Source organism: Myotis daubentonii, chromosome 16 (assembly GCF_963259705.1).
Source record: "Myotis daubentonii chromosome 16, mMyoDau2.1, whole genome shotgun sequence".
Taxonomy (NCBI): Eukaryota; Metazoa; Chordata; class Mammalia; order Chiroptera; family Vespertilionidae; genus Myotis; species Myotis daubentonii.
Window position 1 is genome coordinate 15,198,240 of NC_081855.1, and position 15,819 is coordinate 15,214,058.

At 53.7% G+C, this 15,819-nt stretch overlaps 1 protein-coding gene across 1 annotated transcript in view; it reads left to right on the forward strand.

Moving 5' to 3' along the window:
- Positions 1-15,580, forward strand: part of LOC132219266 (myosin-13) — a 49,986-nt gene extending 34,406 nt beyond the window's left edge. The window contains exons 26-40 of the mRNA XM_059671644.1: positions 1,891-2,017; positions 2,101-2,219; positions 3,866-4,062; positions 4,644-4,827; positions 5,191-5,356; positions 6,096-6,220; positions 7,149-7,457; positions 7,541-7,744; positions 9,076-9,201; positions 9,493-9,663; positions 11,761-11,865; positions 11,942-12,037; positions 13,462-13,649; positions 13,971-14,021; positions 15,436-15,580. Of these exons, the coding sequence (XP_059527627.1) occupies positions 1,891-2,017; positions 2,101-2,219; positions 3,866-4,062; positions 4,644-4,827; positions 5,191-5,356; positions 6,096-6,220; positions 7,149-7,457; positions 7,541-7,744; positions 9,076-9,201; positions 9,493-9,663; positions 11,761-11,865; positions 11,942-12,037; positions 13,462-13,649; positions 13,971-14,021; positions 15,436-15,580 (2,313 nt within the window). The remainder of the gene's footprint in view (positions 1-1,890; positions 2,018-2,100; positions 2,220-3,865; positions 4,063-4,643; positions 4,828-5,190; positions 5,357-6,095; positions 6,221-7,148; positions 7,458-7,540; positions 7,745-9,075; positions 9,202-9,492; positions 9,664-11,760; positions 11,866-11,941; positions 12,038-13,461; positions 13,650-13,970; positions 14,022-15,435) is intronic.
- The last annotated feature ends 239 nt before the right edge of the window (positions 15,581-15,819 follow it).

Here is a 15,819-nt window from a genome sequence, read left to right on the forward strand (position 1 = left end):
GCCTGGACTCCCCCGGCCCCCACCCCACCTGGGACCACAGCTCCATGCAGTCGGGGCCCACGCGAGTGAGGGCTCGGAGCCTAAACGTCGCCAGCTTCATGGAAAACTGGCCTCTGTGTGTGACCAAAGCAAAGAGGTCCCCGGAGAGGAGCCATGGGCTCCTAGATTCAAGAGGTGCCCTGGCCGGTGAGGCTCAGTTGGTGCACTGAAGGGTCTCCGGTTCGATTCCCAGTCAGGGCACATATGCAGGTTGTGGGTTCCATTTCCAGTCAGGCTCCAGCAGGAAGCCACTGATTGGTGTTTCTATTTCTCTCCCTCTCCCTTCCTTTCTCTCTAAAATCAATCAAAGCATGTCCTCTGGTGAGGATTTAAAAATAATGAGCTCAGAGTTGTCCTTGGGGCTGCTCGGCTGGGCTAGAAGAAGGGGTGACCCCAGACTGGGGCTGTGGACCTCCTGCAGAGGGCTGCCCAGAGGTCGGGGTGTCTGTGGAGGGAAGGAATGGAGAGAGGATCAGAGAATTAGGGTGGTCTCCTTGGTGCCTCTTGTTGCCTTTATTGAGCTTCTGGGTTCACACTGCTCATTCAACCCTTTTATTTCTTCCTCACTGCAACTCATTTCTCTCTCCCTCTCTCCTTGTAACATAGCCATTTTCCCCACCTGTGTCGTTTTTCCCCCTTCCCTTGAGAAGTGTGTCTGTATGTATTCTCTTTCTATTTCTCCCTCCCACCCCGCACCCCACTTCCTCCCCCCCCCTCCCCGTCCCCAGCAAGCCAAGCCAGGTTGCAGGATGGGTGAGTTACAGGAAACTCCAGGATCGCCCATGTGCTGTGCCTATAACCAGACCCACCCTACTGCCTCCCTATCATAGCACCATGCTCTCAGTTCTCATTTTTAATATTCAGTGGAAGAAGCACTTTATAGTGCCTTATTTTTAAAATATATTTTTATTGATTTGAGAGAGAAAGGGAGAGGGAGAGAGGGAGATAGAAACATCAATGATGAGAGAGAATCATTGATCGGCTGCCTCCTGCACACCCCCTACTGGGTATTGAGCTGCAACCCGGGCATGTGCCCTGACAGGGAAGCAAACCATGACCTCCTGGTTCATAGGTCAATGCTCAACCACTGAGCCACACAGGCTGGACTATTGCCTTATATTTTTTTACGTGGTTCAATCCTTTGATTTTTCTCTTTGTGAGTCCCCATCCCTTTTTTGACTACCCCCGAGTTAATGATTTCACACGCCTAGGTCATCTCCTCAAAGATGCCCTGAGCTCCTCGAGGTCTTCCTCTGAATCTAACGTCCCTGCCTCTCCTGCTGTCATCTCACACTTTGCAGCCTACAGGCAAATACATGCTCAATATATTTATTTTATGTTTATAAGGTGGGAGGGGAGGGACGAGGTCTACAGCATATACAAGGTTTTTAAACAAACTTCACAAAAAGACAGGACAGCCAGCGGCTGCGGGAGGGGCTCTGGCGCGCGGGCACCACCACAGGAAACTTTTTGTGTAATTAATGAGATGCTCAGCACTCCCACCTGATTACGCTGCTGCAAACAGACTCATCAGGAGGTCATGTTATCGACATGGGGCTAGAACTGCTTATGTTGTAAGGAGAGCCCGGGGCTCCTTTGAGTGGCGTTTTCTCAAAGGTCTGTTCACAAATCACTAAATACTTGTCTGCAAGGGCAGGCTGCTCCCAGCTACTGGTGATTAAGCAGCAACCACAAATAAAAACACAGCACAGATGAAATGACTTTTTAAAACTTCCCTCCGTGCGATCTCTGTATTTTCATCTAACCTAACAAGAAGCTAATCTACCAGACAGCCCGGGCCACTCTGGACACCAGCAACCCATTTCCCACTCACGTTGGCTTGTTTTTCAGAGTAACATGGAGAGACTGTGCCGGACCGTGGAGGACCAGTTTAATGAAATCAAAGCCAAGGACGACCAGCAGACACAGTTAATCCACGATCTGAACATGCAGAAGGCGAGACTGCAGACCCAAAACGGTGAGCCCGGGCGGGTCGCTGCGGTGCCGCGGGCCACGGGGGAGGCAGGCGCAAGGCTGACCGCAGCCATGTCCGTGCGTTAGGGGAGCTGAGCCACCAAGTGGAGGAGAAGGAGGTGCTGGTTTCACAGCTCACCAAAGGCAAGCAGGCCCTCACCCAGCAGCTGGAGGAGCTGAAGAGGCAACTGGACGAAGAAACCAAGGTAAGGACCACCGTTCCTGGGATGGCAGCGCCGGATAGCACCTGAGAGCCGGGAGGCCTCAGAGCTGGTGGGAGGCCGGGTGCCGCCGGCCTGTCCTCTGCCTGCAGTGTGATAGGAGCCGGGTCTGCGAGGTGAGGGGATCTTGGCATCGGATCTCTTCCTCAGCCCTAGAAAACTCTTCCAGGTGCTCCATCCTCTGGGGTTCCCTGTCCCCCCAGGGGGTTCTGATGTGCTTCCCTCTCCAACTAGGGGCATCCCCTTCCAGCCCTCCCCACACACACTGCCCTGGCTTGACCATCCCTGCCTTTGTGTATTCTTTCAATTCATCCGGCCCCTCGAGATGGCCTCTTCTTTCTTCATCACCCTTTGTGCAGCCCCTGCTGCAATACCCAATTTTAAGCTGCCCTCCTCCAAAACAGACTACATGATTGTAGAGGCTCCCCTGGGACATCTGCATAAACATGAACATCATCATCACGTTCTTGATGCCAATATCTAGCCGTTTGTATTCATATTGCAGGCCTCCCACTGATCTGTAAACTCCTAGAGGGCAGGAATAATTCCCCACCGTAGTTGTAAACAGCAGGTACAGTGCACAGTAGGACAGAGCACACAGCAGGTGCTTCGTGAAGCTGCTCCTTAGAGTGAGAATCCAGGAGTCCACACACGTGTGTAATTCTAATTCTGAGGGCCGCGTGCACCGGCGAAGACTTATGGAGCCATCTTTTGGCAATCTCTCACGCTCTGTCTAAAAAGGAGCCAGTGCTACATTTGTCTCCGTCTTTCTGTTGTATGGAAAGGGCCGGGGAGCAGTGAGAACCGGAGCCTGATGGAGTCACGAGAAGGTCCGCTAACGGAGCGCGCTGTCCTCCGGCCAGGATACCGTAGCCGCTAAGTTCTCCTCAGCAAAATCTTGTTGTTTATTTGTGTCTTTAAAAGGATGCAGATGTATAAATTGCTGCATTTGGTGATACCACAAAATGCTTGTGACCGGGATGGTGAGCACTAAACCATCCGTGGTCCTGCCCAGACAGGGAAGCGTGTGGAGGCCTGTGGGCATGTCCTCCTTGCAGGAGGAGGCAGAGTATGGAAATGGCACAGATCAGGTGCACGGAGGTGGGGCAGCAGCCCACGGTGGCACCGAAGATGCCTTTGGGTGTTCATGGTCGCAGGGCTCCACTGCATTGTATCGACTTTTGTTTCAATTCTTCTGATCACATGAGGACATGGTCTCCGCTTGGGGACCATCTCTCTAGCACTTGCTGACTTACTGACCAGCACCTAGGGGGCAGGCCCTGGGCACAGAGCCACCGCGGCCAAGTACCTACCCACGGAGAAGGCGATGACGCTGCTTTGCCGCCATTGGTTGATTCTTGGGGGCGCCTTCTCATCGCGGCACTTATTAACGGTGTTCCATCTGCTGTAGTGCGACAGTTTACTTTTAAATCAAATATAATTAAATATAGCAAAGGAGTCAGCTTTCTAAAAATTAAGTACATAAAATAGGCGATGCGCTGTTACAGCCAACCTTGGGAAGGCAGCAAGGAAACGATTCGACTTGGGGAAATGCTGGTTTACGTGGATATACCTTACCTTGGGAAATGGCCAGATATTTTTTGCCATTTGTCACCCCTGCGATTCCCCAGGCCAAGAACGCCCTGGCCCACGCCCTGCAGTCCTCCCGCCACGACTGTGACCTGCTGCGGGAACAGTATGAGGAGGAGCAGGAAGCCAAGGCCGAGCTGCAGAGGGCGCTGTCCAAGGCCAACAGCGAGGTTGCCCAGTGGAGGACCAAGTACGAGACGGACGCCATCCAGCGCACGGAGGAGCTGGAGGAGGCCAAGTACGGCCCCAGGTTACGTAGGAGAGGTGATCCCAAGGCACAGGTGACAGAACAGAGAACCGACCCTTCCTGGAGCACCCCTCCTCCCAGGCCTTGGGTTTTCTGAGCATTCACATAGGTGCTCCTGTCCCTCCTGTGGGGACCATCCATTCCACCTGGCTCCCTGGTGCCCGCTCCGTGACCTGCGTGGCCACCAAGCTCTTTGGGGTCCTTCGGATGTTACTTAAATCCTCTCTATTCATCAAACTCTAGGTCTTGCTCTTGTCAAATTCCAGTCCCTGTAAACCAGTGGTCCTCAACCTTCTGGCCCTTTAAATACAGTTCCTCATGTTGTGACCCAACCATACAATTATTTTCGTTGCTACTTCATAACTGTAATGTTGCTACTGTTATGAATCATAATGTAAATATCTGATATGCAGGATGGTCTTAGGCGACCCCTGTGAAAGGGTCGTTCGACCGCCAAAGGGGTCGCGACCCACAGGTTGAGAACCACTGCTGTAGACTGTTTGTTTCTCTTCCGATGTAGCCCTTCTGAAATAGTGCCCCTTTGCCAAGGGCGAAACATCTGGTTCTCATAGGAAAAAGCTGGCCCAGCGGCTCCAGGAAGCGGAGGAAAACACGGAGGCCGTGAGCGCCAAGTGCGCGTCCCTGGAGAAAACCAAGCAGCGGCTCCAGGGCGAAGTGGACGACCTGATGCTGGGTCTGGAGCGGGCCAACGCCGCCTGCGCCACCCTGGACAAGAAGCAGAGGAACTTTGACAAGGTCCTTCCTCCCGCGCGGTGGTGGTGGCGGCGATGAGAGCAGCGGCCCTCATGCCCATGTGTGAGATGCTCGCACAACCTGCAGAGCATGGAGGCCCCATCCGTCCGGGGAGCTTGGGGATTGGCGGCGTCTCTCTACTTGGGTGACGGTCCCTCGAAAGGGAATTCTCTTCTTAGTTAAAGCTAATTCTGTTTCCTTTGAGATGAAAACATCTTCAAGAACACAGTGGATCATGGTGGGGGTGGAGTCTCTGCTCTAGAAGGGGGCCCTGTCTCCCTGGTCCTAAGGATGGAGGGGTAAACCGCGGTGTTGCTGATGGTCCCCCGCCCTTCCTGCTCCTCACCTGCCCTGCGTCACCCCCAGGTCCTGGCAGAGTGGAAGCAGAAGCTGGATGAGGGCCAAGCTGAGTTGGAAGCCGCCCAGAAAGAGTCCCGGTCACTGAGTACCGAAATCTTCAAGATGCGGAACGCCTACGAGGAGGTGGTGGATCAGCTGGAGACGCTGAGGCGGGAGAATAAAAATCTGCAAGGTGAGCCCTGGCCGGTGCGGCTCAGCTGATTGTAGCGTTGCCCGGTACACCACAAGGTGGCCGGTTCGATTCCCGGTCCAGGCACATACCTCGGTCGTGGGTTCCATCCCCAGTTGGGGTGCATGCAGGAGGCAGCCAATCACTGTTTCTCTTTTTCCCTAAAAAATAAAATAAAATAAAATAAAAATTAAAAATCTGCAAGGTGAGCTCTCTGCCCACCACAGGTGTGTAATAGTCCCCTTCTCGTCCAGCCACCCCTCCCCCACGTGCCATAGCCACCCCCGGACGCCTCCTCCCTCCCACTGCCCACCCAATCCACACATCTGCTCAGTTTGCCACGAGGCCTGAGGCCTCCCATGGAAGGCACAGTGGCAGAAAGTCGCATCCTCAAAACCAGGGGGCACAGTGGGGTGCGAAGGTCCCTGTGGGAGAACGTTTCCCGGATTCCATCTCAGTGTGGCATGTGGTCCTGTGCATGGCCCCCACACTTCTCCCCTCGGTCCTCTGGGCCGCTGCAGAGCTTTGGGGAGTTTGGGGCCACACGCTGCTCTTTCACTGGCTCTCTGCACAGCTCAGGTGCGGCAGCCCACCCCCTCTGCTCACACCTCACCCCGAGGGCTCCGCCTGCTCTCTCCCACCTAAATGTCCTGGTGAATCGCCCGCCCTAAGCTGCCTGGCCAAGGCCTGCGCTGTCCCTCGGAGCCTGTCGCGCAGCCTCAGTCAGGCCTGTCCTTTGCAGAGGAGATTTCCGACCTAACCGAGCAGATGGCAGAAAATGGCAAGCACCTGCAGGAAGTGGAGAAGAACAAGAAGCAAGTGGAGCAGGAAAAGTCGGACCTCCAGGCTGCCCTGGAGGAGGTGGAGGCAAGCTCTGGGACGCAGTGCACGGGAGCTCAGGAGGGCGGGCGCTGAAGGAGGGGCCAGCGCACCCCTGGGGGCCCCTCCTGCAGGGAGGCCCCGGGAGACAGCTGCGCTCTGCTGCATCCTCTGGGGTCCTCCTGTCTCCCCTTTTGAAGATAAATACATATGTTTGTTACATCCTCAATGTTTCCTCTTGGGAAGCAAGAAATCCTTCACCAAACATCCGAGAGCCGGCTCTGAAGCCCTCGTTTTTAACCGTTGCGCACGATCACCTCTGGCTACTGGGAGTCCTGTACTGACCACAGTGCCGCGGGCTGAGCTCGTACTCAGCTGCGGCCAGTGCAGGGCGGCGCTCGGAAAGTTTCTAGGGAAATTTGCATAAATTTGTAAAGTGTCACAGGATAAAGGGAGAGCAATTGCCCTGACATTTTAGAGAATAAGTTGGCTCCCAACTTATAGCCTTATTAAATAGACACACTCAATAAAATGTTCACTAATTCAAAGGGATTCGCTGTCCCCCTCAAGACCTGGTTGTTAATAACAAAGTTTTAGTTTCATTACTAGAAGGGACATTCAGGAGCAATTCATTTGAGCTTCTTGAGTGTTGTTCTACTCATCTGTAAAATGGGTGTTATTATCATATTCATCCTATATAATAAAGGGCTAATATGCAAATTGTCCCCTTGGGAGTACAACCTACCTGAGTTCGACTGCTAGCTATGACATGCACTGACCACCAAGGGGCGGTGCAGAACAAAGGAAGGCCCTGGCTGGCAGCCGGAAGGCCCCGATTGGCCCTGATCGCTGGCCAGGCCTGGGGACCCTACCTGTGCATGACTTTCATGCACTGGGCCTCTAGTTTGATCATAACAGTGGAAAATACACAATCAAGTGCCCACAGCACTTCCAATCGCTCCTGTGTTTTTATCAGGGCTCCTTGGAACACGAAGAGAGCAAGATTTTGCGTGTCCAACTAGAGCTGAGCCAGGTAAGATCCGAGCTTGACCGCAAAGTCACGGAGAAGGATGAAGAAATCGAGCAGCTAAAGAGAAACAGCCAGCGGGCGGCAGAGGCCATGCAGACCATGCTGGATGCAGAGATCCAGAGCCGGAACGACGCCCTACGGCTGAAGAAGAAGATGGAGGGAGACCTCAATGAGATGGAGATCCAGCTGGGACACTCCAACCGCCAGCTGGCGGAGACCCAGAAGCACCTGCGCACAGTCCAGGGCCAGCTCAAGGTGACCGTGGGGCCTTTGGGGGAGGGGGGGTGGCTGGGCCCTCGGCCTGTGGGCTCCGGCCTTACCCCTGCTTCCTCCTGCAGGACTCCCAGCTGCAGCTGGACGATGCCCTGAGGAGCAACGAGGACCTCAAGGAGCAGCTGGCCATCACGGAGCGCAGGAGCGGCCTGCTGCTGGAGGAGCTGGAGGAGATGAAGGCGGCCCTGGAGCAGACCGAGCGGGCCCGCAGGCTGTCCGAGCAGGAGCTGCTGGACGCCAGCGACCGGGTGCAGCTGCTGCACTCCCAGGTGCAGCCGGGGTCCCTCCACGGGGCCCTTTCCTCCTCCCTCATGCATGTTGTGGGAAGTCAGAGCAAGGAAGGGTGAATGACTGCATGAAGGGGCTGGAGGAGGCCTCACAGTAGAAGCCATAATCTTAGAAAGTCAGGATTGTCGTTCAAAATACTTATTTTTGTCATTTTTATGAAAAGTTTTTAAAAGTTCCTTTTTTATAAACAAATAGAGAATACAAGCAAAGGAACAGAAGAAAAGTGCTAACCATATTGTTAACATTTTAAGACTTTTCATGCTAAGCCCTGTTTATGTCCATAAATATTATATTTTTTGTAAAAATGGGATCAAACATTTTGCAACTTATTTTCATTTAGCAATGTGTCATGGACATGTATCTACATCTTTAGAGATTTTTCTATGACTGTTTTTAATGGCAGAAAGGTAGTCCATTTTAGTTGTGTATTATGGCATTTTTATCTAACTAATTCTCTATGATTAGATGTTTTATATCATTCCCCCCCCAAAAAAATTACTATTAGAAAGATTGCTATGATGAACTTCTTTATAATCAAGTTTTCACATATATCCATTATTATTATTTTCCTAATATTCCTAGAAATAAATAAATTCCTAGAAGTAAAACTTCACGATCCAAACAGTAAAGACATTTTTAATGTACTGTAAACTGATCTTTAATTAAGTCTCAATTTTTATTACCCATTGGGAGCTCCTTCCTATAAATTCTCAAAGACCTTAGCTATTATTTTTAAAACTTGACCAATTTTATTGTTGAAAATATTTCTTTTTTAAAAATTCTTATTTATTTCATTACTGAGGCAGAATATTTCATCATATTTTTTGCCACTTGGATTTCTTCTGTTGTGTCTTACCTATTTGTGCTTCTTGCCCTTTTTGCTTATCGATTTGTTTTACGTTAAGACAGGGGATATTTTTCAGTAATAATCATTGCAAATGTATTCCAGTTGGTCCTCACTTTTGCAATTCCATTTATGGTATATTTTGATCATTAGAACTATTTTTCATTTTATGTCACTATGTCAACAAATCATTTCCTTCTTCTAACACCTTTTTGAATAATCTCTTCTTCCCCAAATATTTAAAAGTCCACTTTTATCATTTATTCAATTATTTCACGTGCAAGTCTTGGGTCTGTCCTGGGACTTTCTGTTTGGTCAAGACCAAAACAGTGTCTCGCACACCCCGTGTGACAATGAGGAACGGAACCTGACCATGGTTTATGCCCTTCCCCACCGAGCCCTCTCCCTCCCAACTGTTTGATGTGTCCAAGCATAACCTACCCTTCTGGTATCTGATTTTCCTTGTAGAACACAAGCCTGATAAACATCAAGAAGAAACTGGAAGCTGACATAGCCCAGTGCCAGGCAGAGGTGGAGAACTCTATCCAGGAATCCAGAAACGCAGAGGAGAAGGCCAAGAAAGCCATCACGGACGTGAGCGCCCTTCTTTCTCTTCAGAGACGCCCTTGGGAGAGAGGGAAGGGGCTTCTAAGCCCGGGCGTGACACGCAGGTTCCATCTCCTTAAGACCTAGGTCCGTCAGGGGTGGCTCCCTGAAGAGATGGCCTAGCAAAGTGGGGGAGGGGAGTGCACTGCACACTCCGTGGCGGCTGAGGGAGGGAGGCACACCTCAGCACACACAGCACCAACCTTAGCATCTTGCAGTGCTCCTGGCAGGGATGGGATGGGCGGAGGGCCCACGGATGTTTTCTGTGAACTTCCCCAGGCGGCCATGATGGCCGAGGAGCTGAAGAAGGAGCAGGACACCAGCGCCCACCTGGAGCGGATGAAGAAGAACCTGGAGCAGACGGTGAAGGACCTGCAGCACCGTCTGGATGAGGCTGAGCAGCTGGCCCTGAAGGGCGGGAAGAAGCAGATCCAGAAGCTGGAGAACCGGGTAGCTGGCCCGAGGGGACTCCCCCCAGAGTGATGCCCAGCTCCCGGGCAGAACCCCCATCTGGAAACGTGGGTGGTGGGAGGGTGGCCACTGGCTGAGCCGACTGCAGCCGTAGCTTGAGGACCTCTTGCAAAACTGCCTGTGAGCCATACATCCCGCCGGCTTCCTCTCCGCCGATCCCTGCACCCCAACTCACGCAAATCCACTGCGGACTGCTTCTGCCTCGATAACCGCAGGGCGGTGACATTTGTAAATGTTCACATTCTGGTTTTATAGCGTTTCAGACCCACACAAATGGGGGGAGATACAGCTTACAATTTTAAAAGTACACGTTTTAGTGGGATTTAAATTTTGGACCAACCTCCACTCTGATAAATAGTGGCCCATCCTGTGTAAAATCTGGAGTTTCCCTCCGTCTCCCACTCCTGGATCACCCCCTCCCCTGACTCCCCCATCTCTGAAGGCATCTGGGGCATCCGGGGGAGGGCGGTTGGCGCCTCCTGCGGCCGGTGCACCACATCAGTCCCCACCCAGGGCAGCCCTGCGCTCTGCCATCTGGGAGTATACTTTGTGGTTGTTTAGTTTCTTGGCTGATCGGCCCCTTTGTTGCTTGCTTCCCTTTAGGCCTGTGATGGTTTATTTAATTTGTTCTTAAAATGGGCTCCACTACCAGTTAATATTTTGAAGAAGGGCTGTGAGGAGGAGGTTGTCAGATGCCTCTTGTCCCCGGGAGAAAGGAAATGAGAGAGTGGGAGGGGAAGAGGAGGAGGAGGCGACCGAGAGAAGGAGACCACTTATCCCAGCAGGAGAGACCCAAATACAGTCATCCTCCCGGCCAGCCTCCCCCGGAGGTGGTCCCAGCATGGGCGCACTCAAATGTGAAAGGGTTTTTTTGGCTGGGAACGACACAGCATGAGCAGCGAAAGTCAACACCGGGGAAGCTGGGGCTTCCAAAAAATATCTTCCCATGTTGTTTTTAATTATTTCCAGTCCTATTCTATTAACACCAGCTCAGGCCTGCCCTTCTCGTGGCTCCTCCCTCAAGGGAGGAACTCGATCCCTTGCCACCCTCTGATTCTGTGATTCCTGGGTTGGCAGGGGTCCCTCAGCCAGCCTCCACCCTCCACCCTCCCTCACCCCCGCAGGATGAGGAACCTTCAAAATCCTCCCATTGCCAGCTGCCCAGTTACCTTGGTTTCATAAACCTTACCGAGGCCTGGAGAGCTCCCCCCACTCCCCTCCTCCCCCTGGGGAAAGAAAGTTTTGTAGAACCTGAAGGAAGACAGCTCCCAGGACCCACAGGGTATGGGAGGGGGTGGGATCCTGTTTGGAGCGGTGGCCAGAGGTGGCCTTTTCCACTGGCAGATTACAAAGCTGACCTGGGGAGTCTGCAAGCCCAGAGCCGCCCCTGTGTGTGGCAGCGGGATCCCCAGTGGCTGGCCGCCACCCCACGCCCCACTTCTGGGTTCTCTCTGATCATGGAGTTGGGGCCACAGTTGGTGACCTGAGTTCTCGACGGCTGTCCTCTGCCGTCAAGACTTCAGGAAAGGAGGGCGCAGCTATGAAATTAACACCACCCGTGTAGCGCCATATCCTCTAAAACGTACTTCCACGCCTTTTGTGTAATCTGATCCCCACACTGGAGGTAGCCCGGGCAGGTATGACCATCTCCACCCTAAGTACGCAAAACCTCATTCCCAGTGCGGAGCTGCCTTGCTTTGGCTCACTCAGCGGACCCGGACTTGAGCCCCTGGACTGCTCCTGGCTCCGGTTCTCGCCGGGACCCCGCTGCCTCGCTCGGTCAGGAGCCGGGCAGCCTGGAGCAGCCATGCAGCCTTCCCTGAGCCTGCTGCGTGGCGCCAGAGGAAGCGGCTTCCTTGCAAAGCCGGACCCGGCATCTGAGCTGTGTGCACCTGCGGCTGCCCCTGCCCACAGAAGGTGCCTCGTTCTCATTTGCACAAAGCCCGCCATGTTGGCCTCGTGAGTACACGTGGCTTCTGATCCTCCAAGGAGACCCTGAGGTCACCCTGCAGGACAGGCACCCGGGTCCATGAGAGAGCCTGGCGGTCTGGCCTGAATCCGCGTTCTCTTTCCCAGGTGAGGGAGCTGGAAAACGAGCTGGATGCTGAGCAGAAGAGGGGGGCCGAAGCTCTGAAGGGGACACACAAATACGAGCGAAAAGTCAAGGAGATGACTTACCAGGTAGAGGCTGGAACCTGGGTGAGTGCTCGGACCGGAGGCGGCGGTGGCGGGGCCTGGAAGGATGCTCTGTTCGCAGGCCGAGGAGGACCGCAAGAATATTCTGAGGCTCCAGGACCTGGTGGACAAGCTGCAGGCCAAAGTGAAGGCGTACAAGAGGCAGGCCGAGGAGGCCGTAAGTGGGGGAGCTCTCGGGGGCCCATGCCGGCTTGAGTGTCCCCCAGCCCTGCTGGGAGTGTGTTCCTGTTTCCTACAGTCCACAGAGCTCAGGCAGTTTTCACAGGCCATAAAGCAAGGACACCTGTACCCTCCCTCCCCCGGTCCATGTAACACATCCTGCCCACCTCCTCCTCTGTGCCCTTGCCTCACCCCATGTGACCAGCTCCCCCCATCCTTTCACTGGGCCTCAGCCCAGCTCACACTATCCCACCCACCCCAAAGCGTCTTAGCCCACCTGCTGGCCTCTCTTCACCCTGACTCCCTAACCACCGCAGCCCACCCCACCGGCCCTCCTGCCCCTGTGACCTGACCTTAGGCACTTCATCCCACTCCCCTCCCTGGGCCCCATCCTCTGCACCACCACTCCTGCTCTCCCTGAGGTCCCCCCACCTCCTCCGTCCTGGCCCTCCCTGATGCCCATCTCCCCAGTCCTTCCTTTTTGATCTGCCCTCGATCAAACAGGGAAGAAATGAAATGGGCTGAAACGGGCATTTCCCAAAGTATCTGCTGGGGACATTGGGCCTGAGGGGTGTCAACAGCAGGAAGCTGGGGCTAGAAGGGGGGGGGGTATTTTCTTTTATAGAAAAGAAATCGATTGGAAATGCTGGGTTTAAAAACATTGAACCAGTTGCTTTACTTCAAGGATTTCTCGGATTTTGTAGGTCATATGTAAATGGCTCTGCAAAGTGGAAGAGGCATTCTAGAATGTAGCATTTCCCACCCTTCATGGGCCTGGGCACCTTGTTCGTATATGCAGAGCTTTCCACAGAACCCGTGTTCAGAGGAACAAAACCGGGGGGGCCCTGCCCTCGATAAATGCCTGAGCATGTGGCTTCTCTCCTTGTCCTTTCTCTTCCCTGCCCAGGGGGCTGGTTGGTTCTGTCTTGACATGAAAGGGACAGATCCGTGTTAGTTACATAGCAGGGAGACGCGTGCTCCTCGCATTAGAACAGTGGCAGCGGGACTGGCCAGCCTGGAGGGGCCCAGAAGGCCACCTTTGTCAGGAACCCTTGGCTAATGCTGAAATAGACCCAGACAAGAGCCTGGTCATAGGCAGATGATGCTGGGAGCAGGAACAGGGCAATGGGGACTTGGGCCATTGGTCTCTGACACCTCCAGGTGCCAGGGGAGGACTCTGGACTTGGGTCTCTTTCAAAAAGCTGCAGGGGGAGAGATAGCATAGAAAAGGGGTGCAGGGACACAGGGGTACAGGGTGCATCCTCACCCCTGGATTGCTCAGCTTTCTCTCCCCTGGCATCAGTGAAGCTGGGACCCAAGCTGTCCTGGTTCCCCAGATCCCCAGAGGTCTGCAGGGACTGGGGGCCTCAGAGCCAGAGTAAGAGGCTGCCTCGGCCTCCCACCCCTCTGTCTTCCGCTCAGGAGGAGCAGGCCAACACGCAGCTGTCCAGATGCCGGAGGGCCCAGCACGAGCTGGAGGAGGCCGAGGAGCGGGCAGACATCGCCGAGTCCCAGGTCAACAAACTGAGGGCCAAGAGCCGAGATGTTGGGGGCCAGGTGAGAGCAGACTTCTTCTCTAGACGTGCTGAGCCCCAGGGAGGGTTCAGAGGGTATCTGGGGGTGCCTCTTCCCTGTGCTGGTCGTTGGCTCACAGATGCCGCTACTTAAGCCAGAACCCATGGTTCTAGGCTCCAGGAGAAAAGCAAGGGACCAGGGGCCACACATCTTATCCCTCCCATCCCTCCCTGTGGCCAGAGGCCCTGCTTTCCAGGGGGCAGACTCCTTCCCCGGGGCTTGAGGGCCTTGCTTTGGTCATGCATCTGTAATATTTGTCTAAGGTTCCAGCCCTTGCAGCCGCCCCACTTGCAGACGACACTCAGCCTCGCCTTCGGTTTGACTCATATCCTGTGTACGATTCTTTTCTCCCACAGAAGATGGAAGAATGAGGCCCTCCTGATGCCTGTTGCCATGGGCACCTCCAGGCGAGTGGAGGGAAGATATTGTGAGAAATAAATTCTCCTAACCACTCAGACACTCGGCTCCTCTGTGTTTATTACCGCGGCCCATGGCTCTCCCGTGGGCTGCCTTTTAGATCCTTGCCTGATCTCTCCTTCATATAAAGACAGTAAGGAATGTGAAAGGGGAGGCTCCTTGCCCCAAGCAGAAAGGGGAAGTCCAGCCCATTGCCAGATAAATCACTGGCCTCCATAGCATCTCAAAATAAAGACCCTTTCCGGTAACTATAGCACATGTTCTTCCTGGAACTCATGATTCTTTCCAATTCAGTTCCCCATTTTTCCATAATTTACAGATAGGGAAACTGGGCCGGGATGGACGTAGTCCTCTGACTGTAGTTGTTCAGGGCAGGGTGGAGCGTAGACCCAAAGATCAGAGACTCTACCCAGGGCTCTTTCCTCCAAGCAAGTCTGCTTCGCGTCCCATCCCTCCTGGGACCACGTTACCCGCCTCTCAGACCCACCCACAGCTCCCAGGCAGCGGAGTGGTAGTAGGTGCTCTCAAATGCTCCACTGGACAGGGGCCTGTCTTGCAAGCTTTGCTCCCTCCTCTGGCTGGGGTCACTCCTCTCGACCTGGCTGGATTCCCCTCACGGTGCTCAGGGCCCCCGGTGAAGGGAGCAGGTGGGCCCCAGGAGCCACTGACTTCCAGACTCAGGCCTGAGGCTGGGACCAGGCACCAGTAAAGGAGCTACTGCTAGTTTTAGGGCTCGCTCCCAGGCCCAGGGAACCCACGGATTCTGATTATGCTGCTTTGCTTACCCTGAAGGAGTGGGATTAGGAGCCAACACTACACTTGAGTCCCAGCCTGACCACTTCATGCCTGTAGCTGCGTGGCCTGGGTTGGTTACACGTGTTCTCTGAGCCTGACGTGCCTCCCAGTGTGGTCAGAGCACGGGCTGCGGGTTCCAGCAAACCTGGATGGAATGCTGATGCTGTCACATACCGACTGTGTGGCCTTGGGCAAGTTAGTCTCTTCCTTGAGCCCCAATGTGCTGATGGTGTAAGGCAGAGGTCATAGAAATCGCAGCTGCACTGGGACACTGGCTGGGCGGCAGGGGGCAGGGCTTCTTTTAGAGGCAACAAAAATGTTTCACAATGGATTGCTTGATGGTTGTATAACTGTGAATTGTGTCTCACTAAAGCCATTAACTGATAGTAAGCACTGGGTTACTATGTCCCAGGCACTGAGACTAGCAGCCTCCAATGTCTTAGACTAATCCTTCTAGAACCTCCTTTCCATCTCATCACCAGCCCACCCCTGCCTGACTTTGAGACAGCAGGGCTGGGAGCTGAGGGCTGGCAGCAGGGTGGTAACAGGAAATGATTCTGAGGTCAGGTGACCTCAGATGTCTGACATCACCATTATCACTATCATCAGCATCCTCACTATTGTCACCATCATCATCACCATCATCATCATCACTGTCACTGCTATCACTATCATCATTTCTATCCTTACCACCGCCAGCACTGTCATCACCATGGTCACCACCACCATCATCATCGTCATTGCTGAATATTAGGAATGAAAGAGTCTATCAACAATCATCTCTTTATTCTCCTCATTTTTACAGGCAAGGAAACAGGTCATTCTCAAAGTCCGGGTACCAGTCCCTAGGTCAGCCCTCCTGCCACGTCACCACATCGCCCTCCCAGTAAGAGCGATGATACCATGTCGTATACACGGATCGATTTTGTGTGATGCTAAGTGTTCACATGCCCATTTTTTCTGTTCCAGTCTCCCAACAAGCCCATCAGGCGA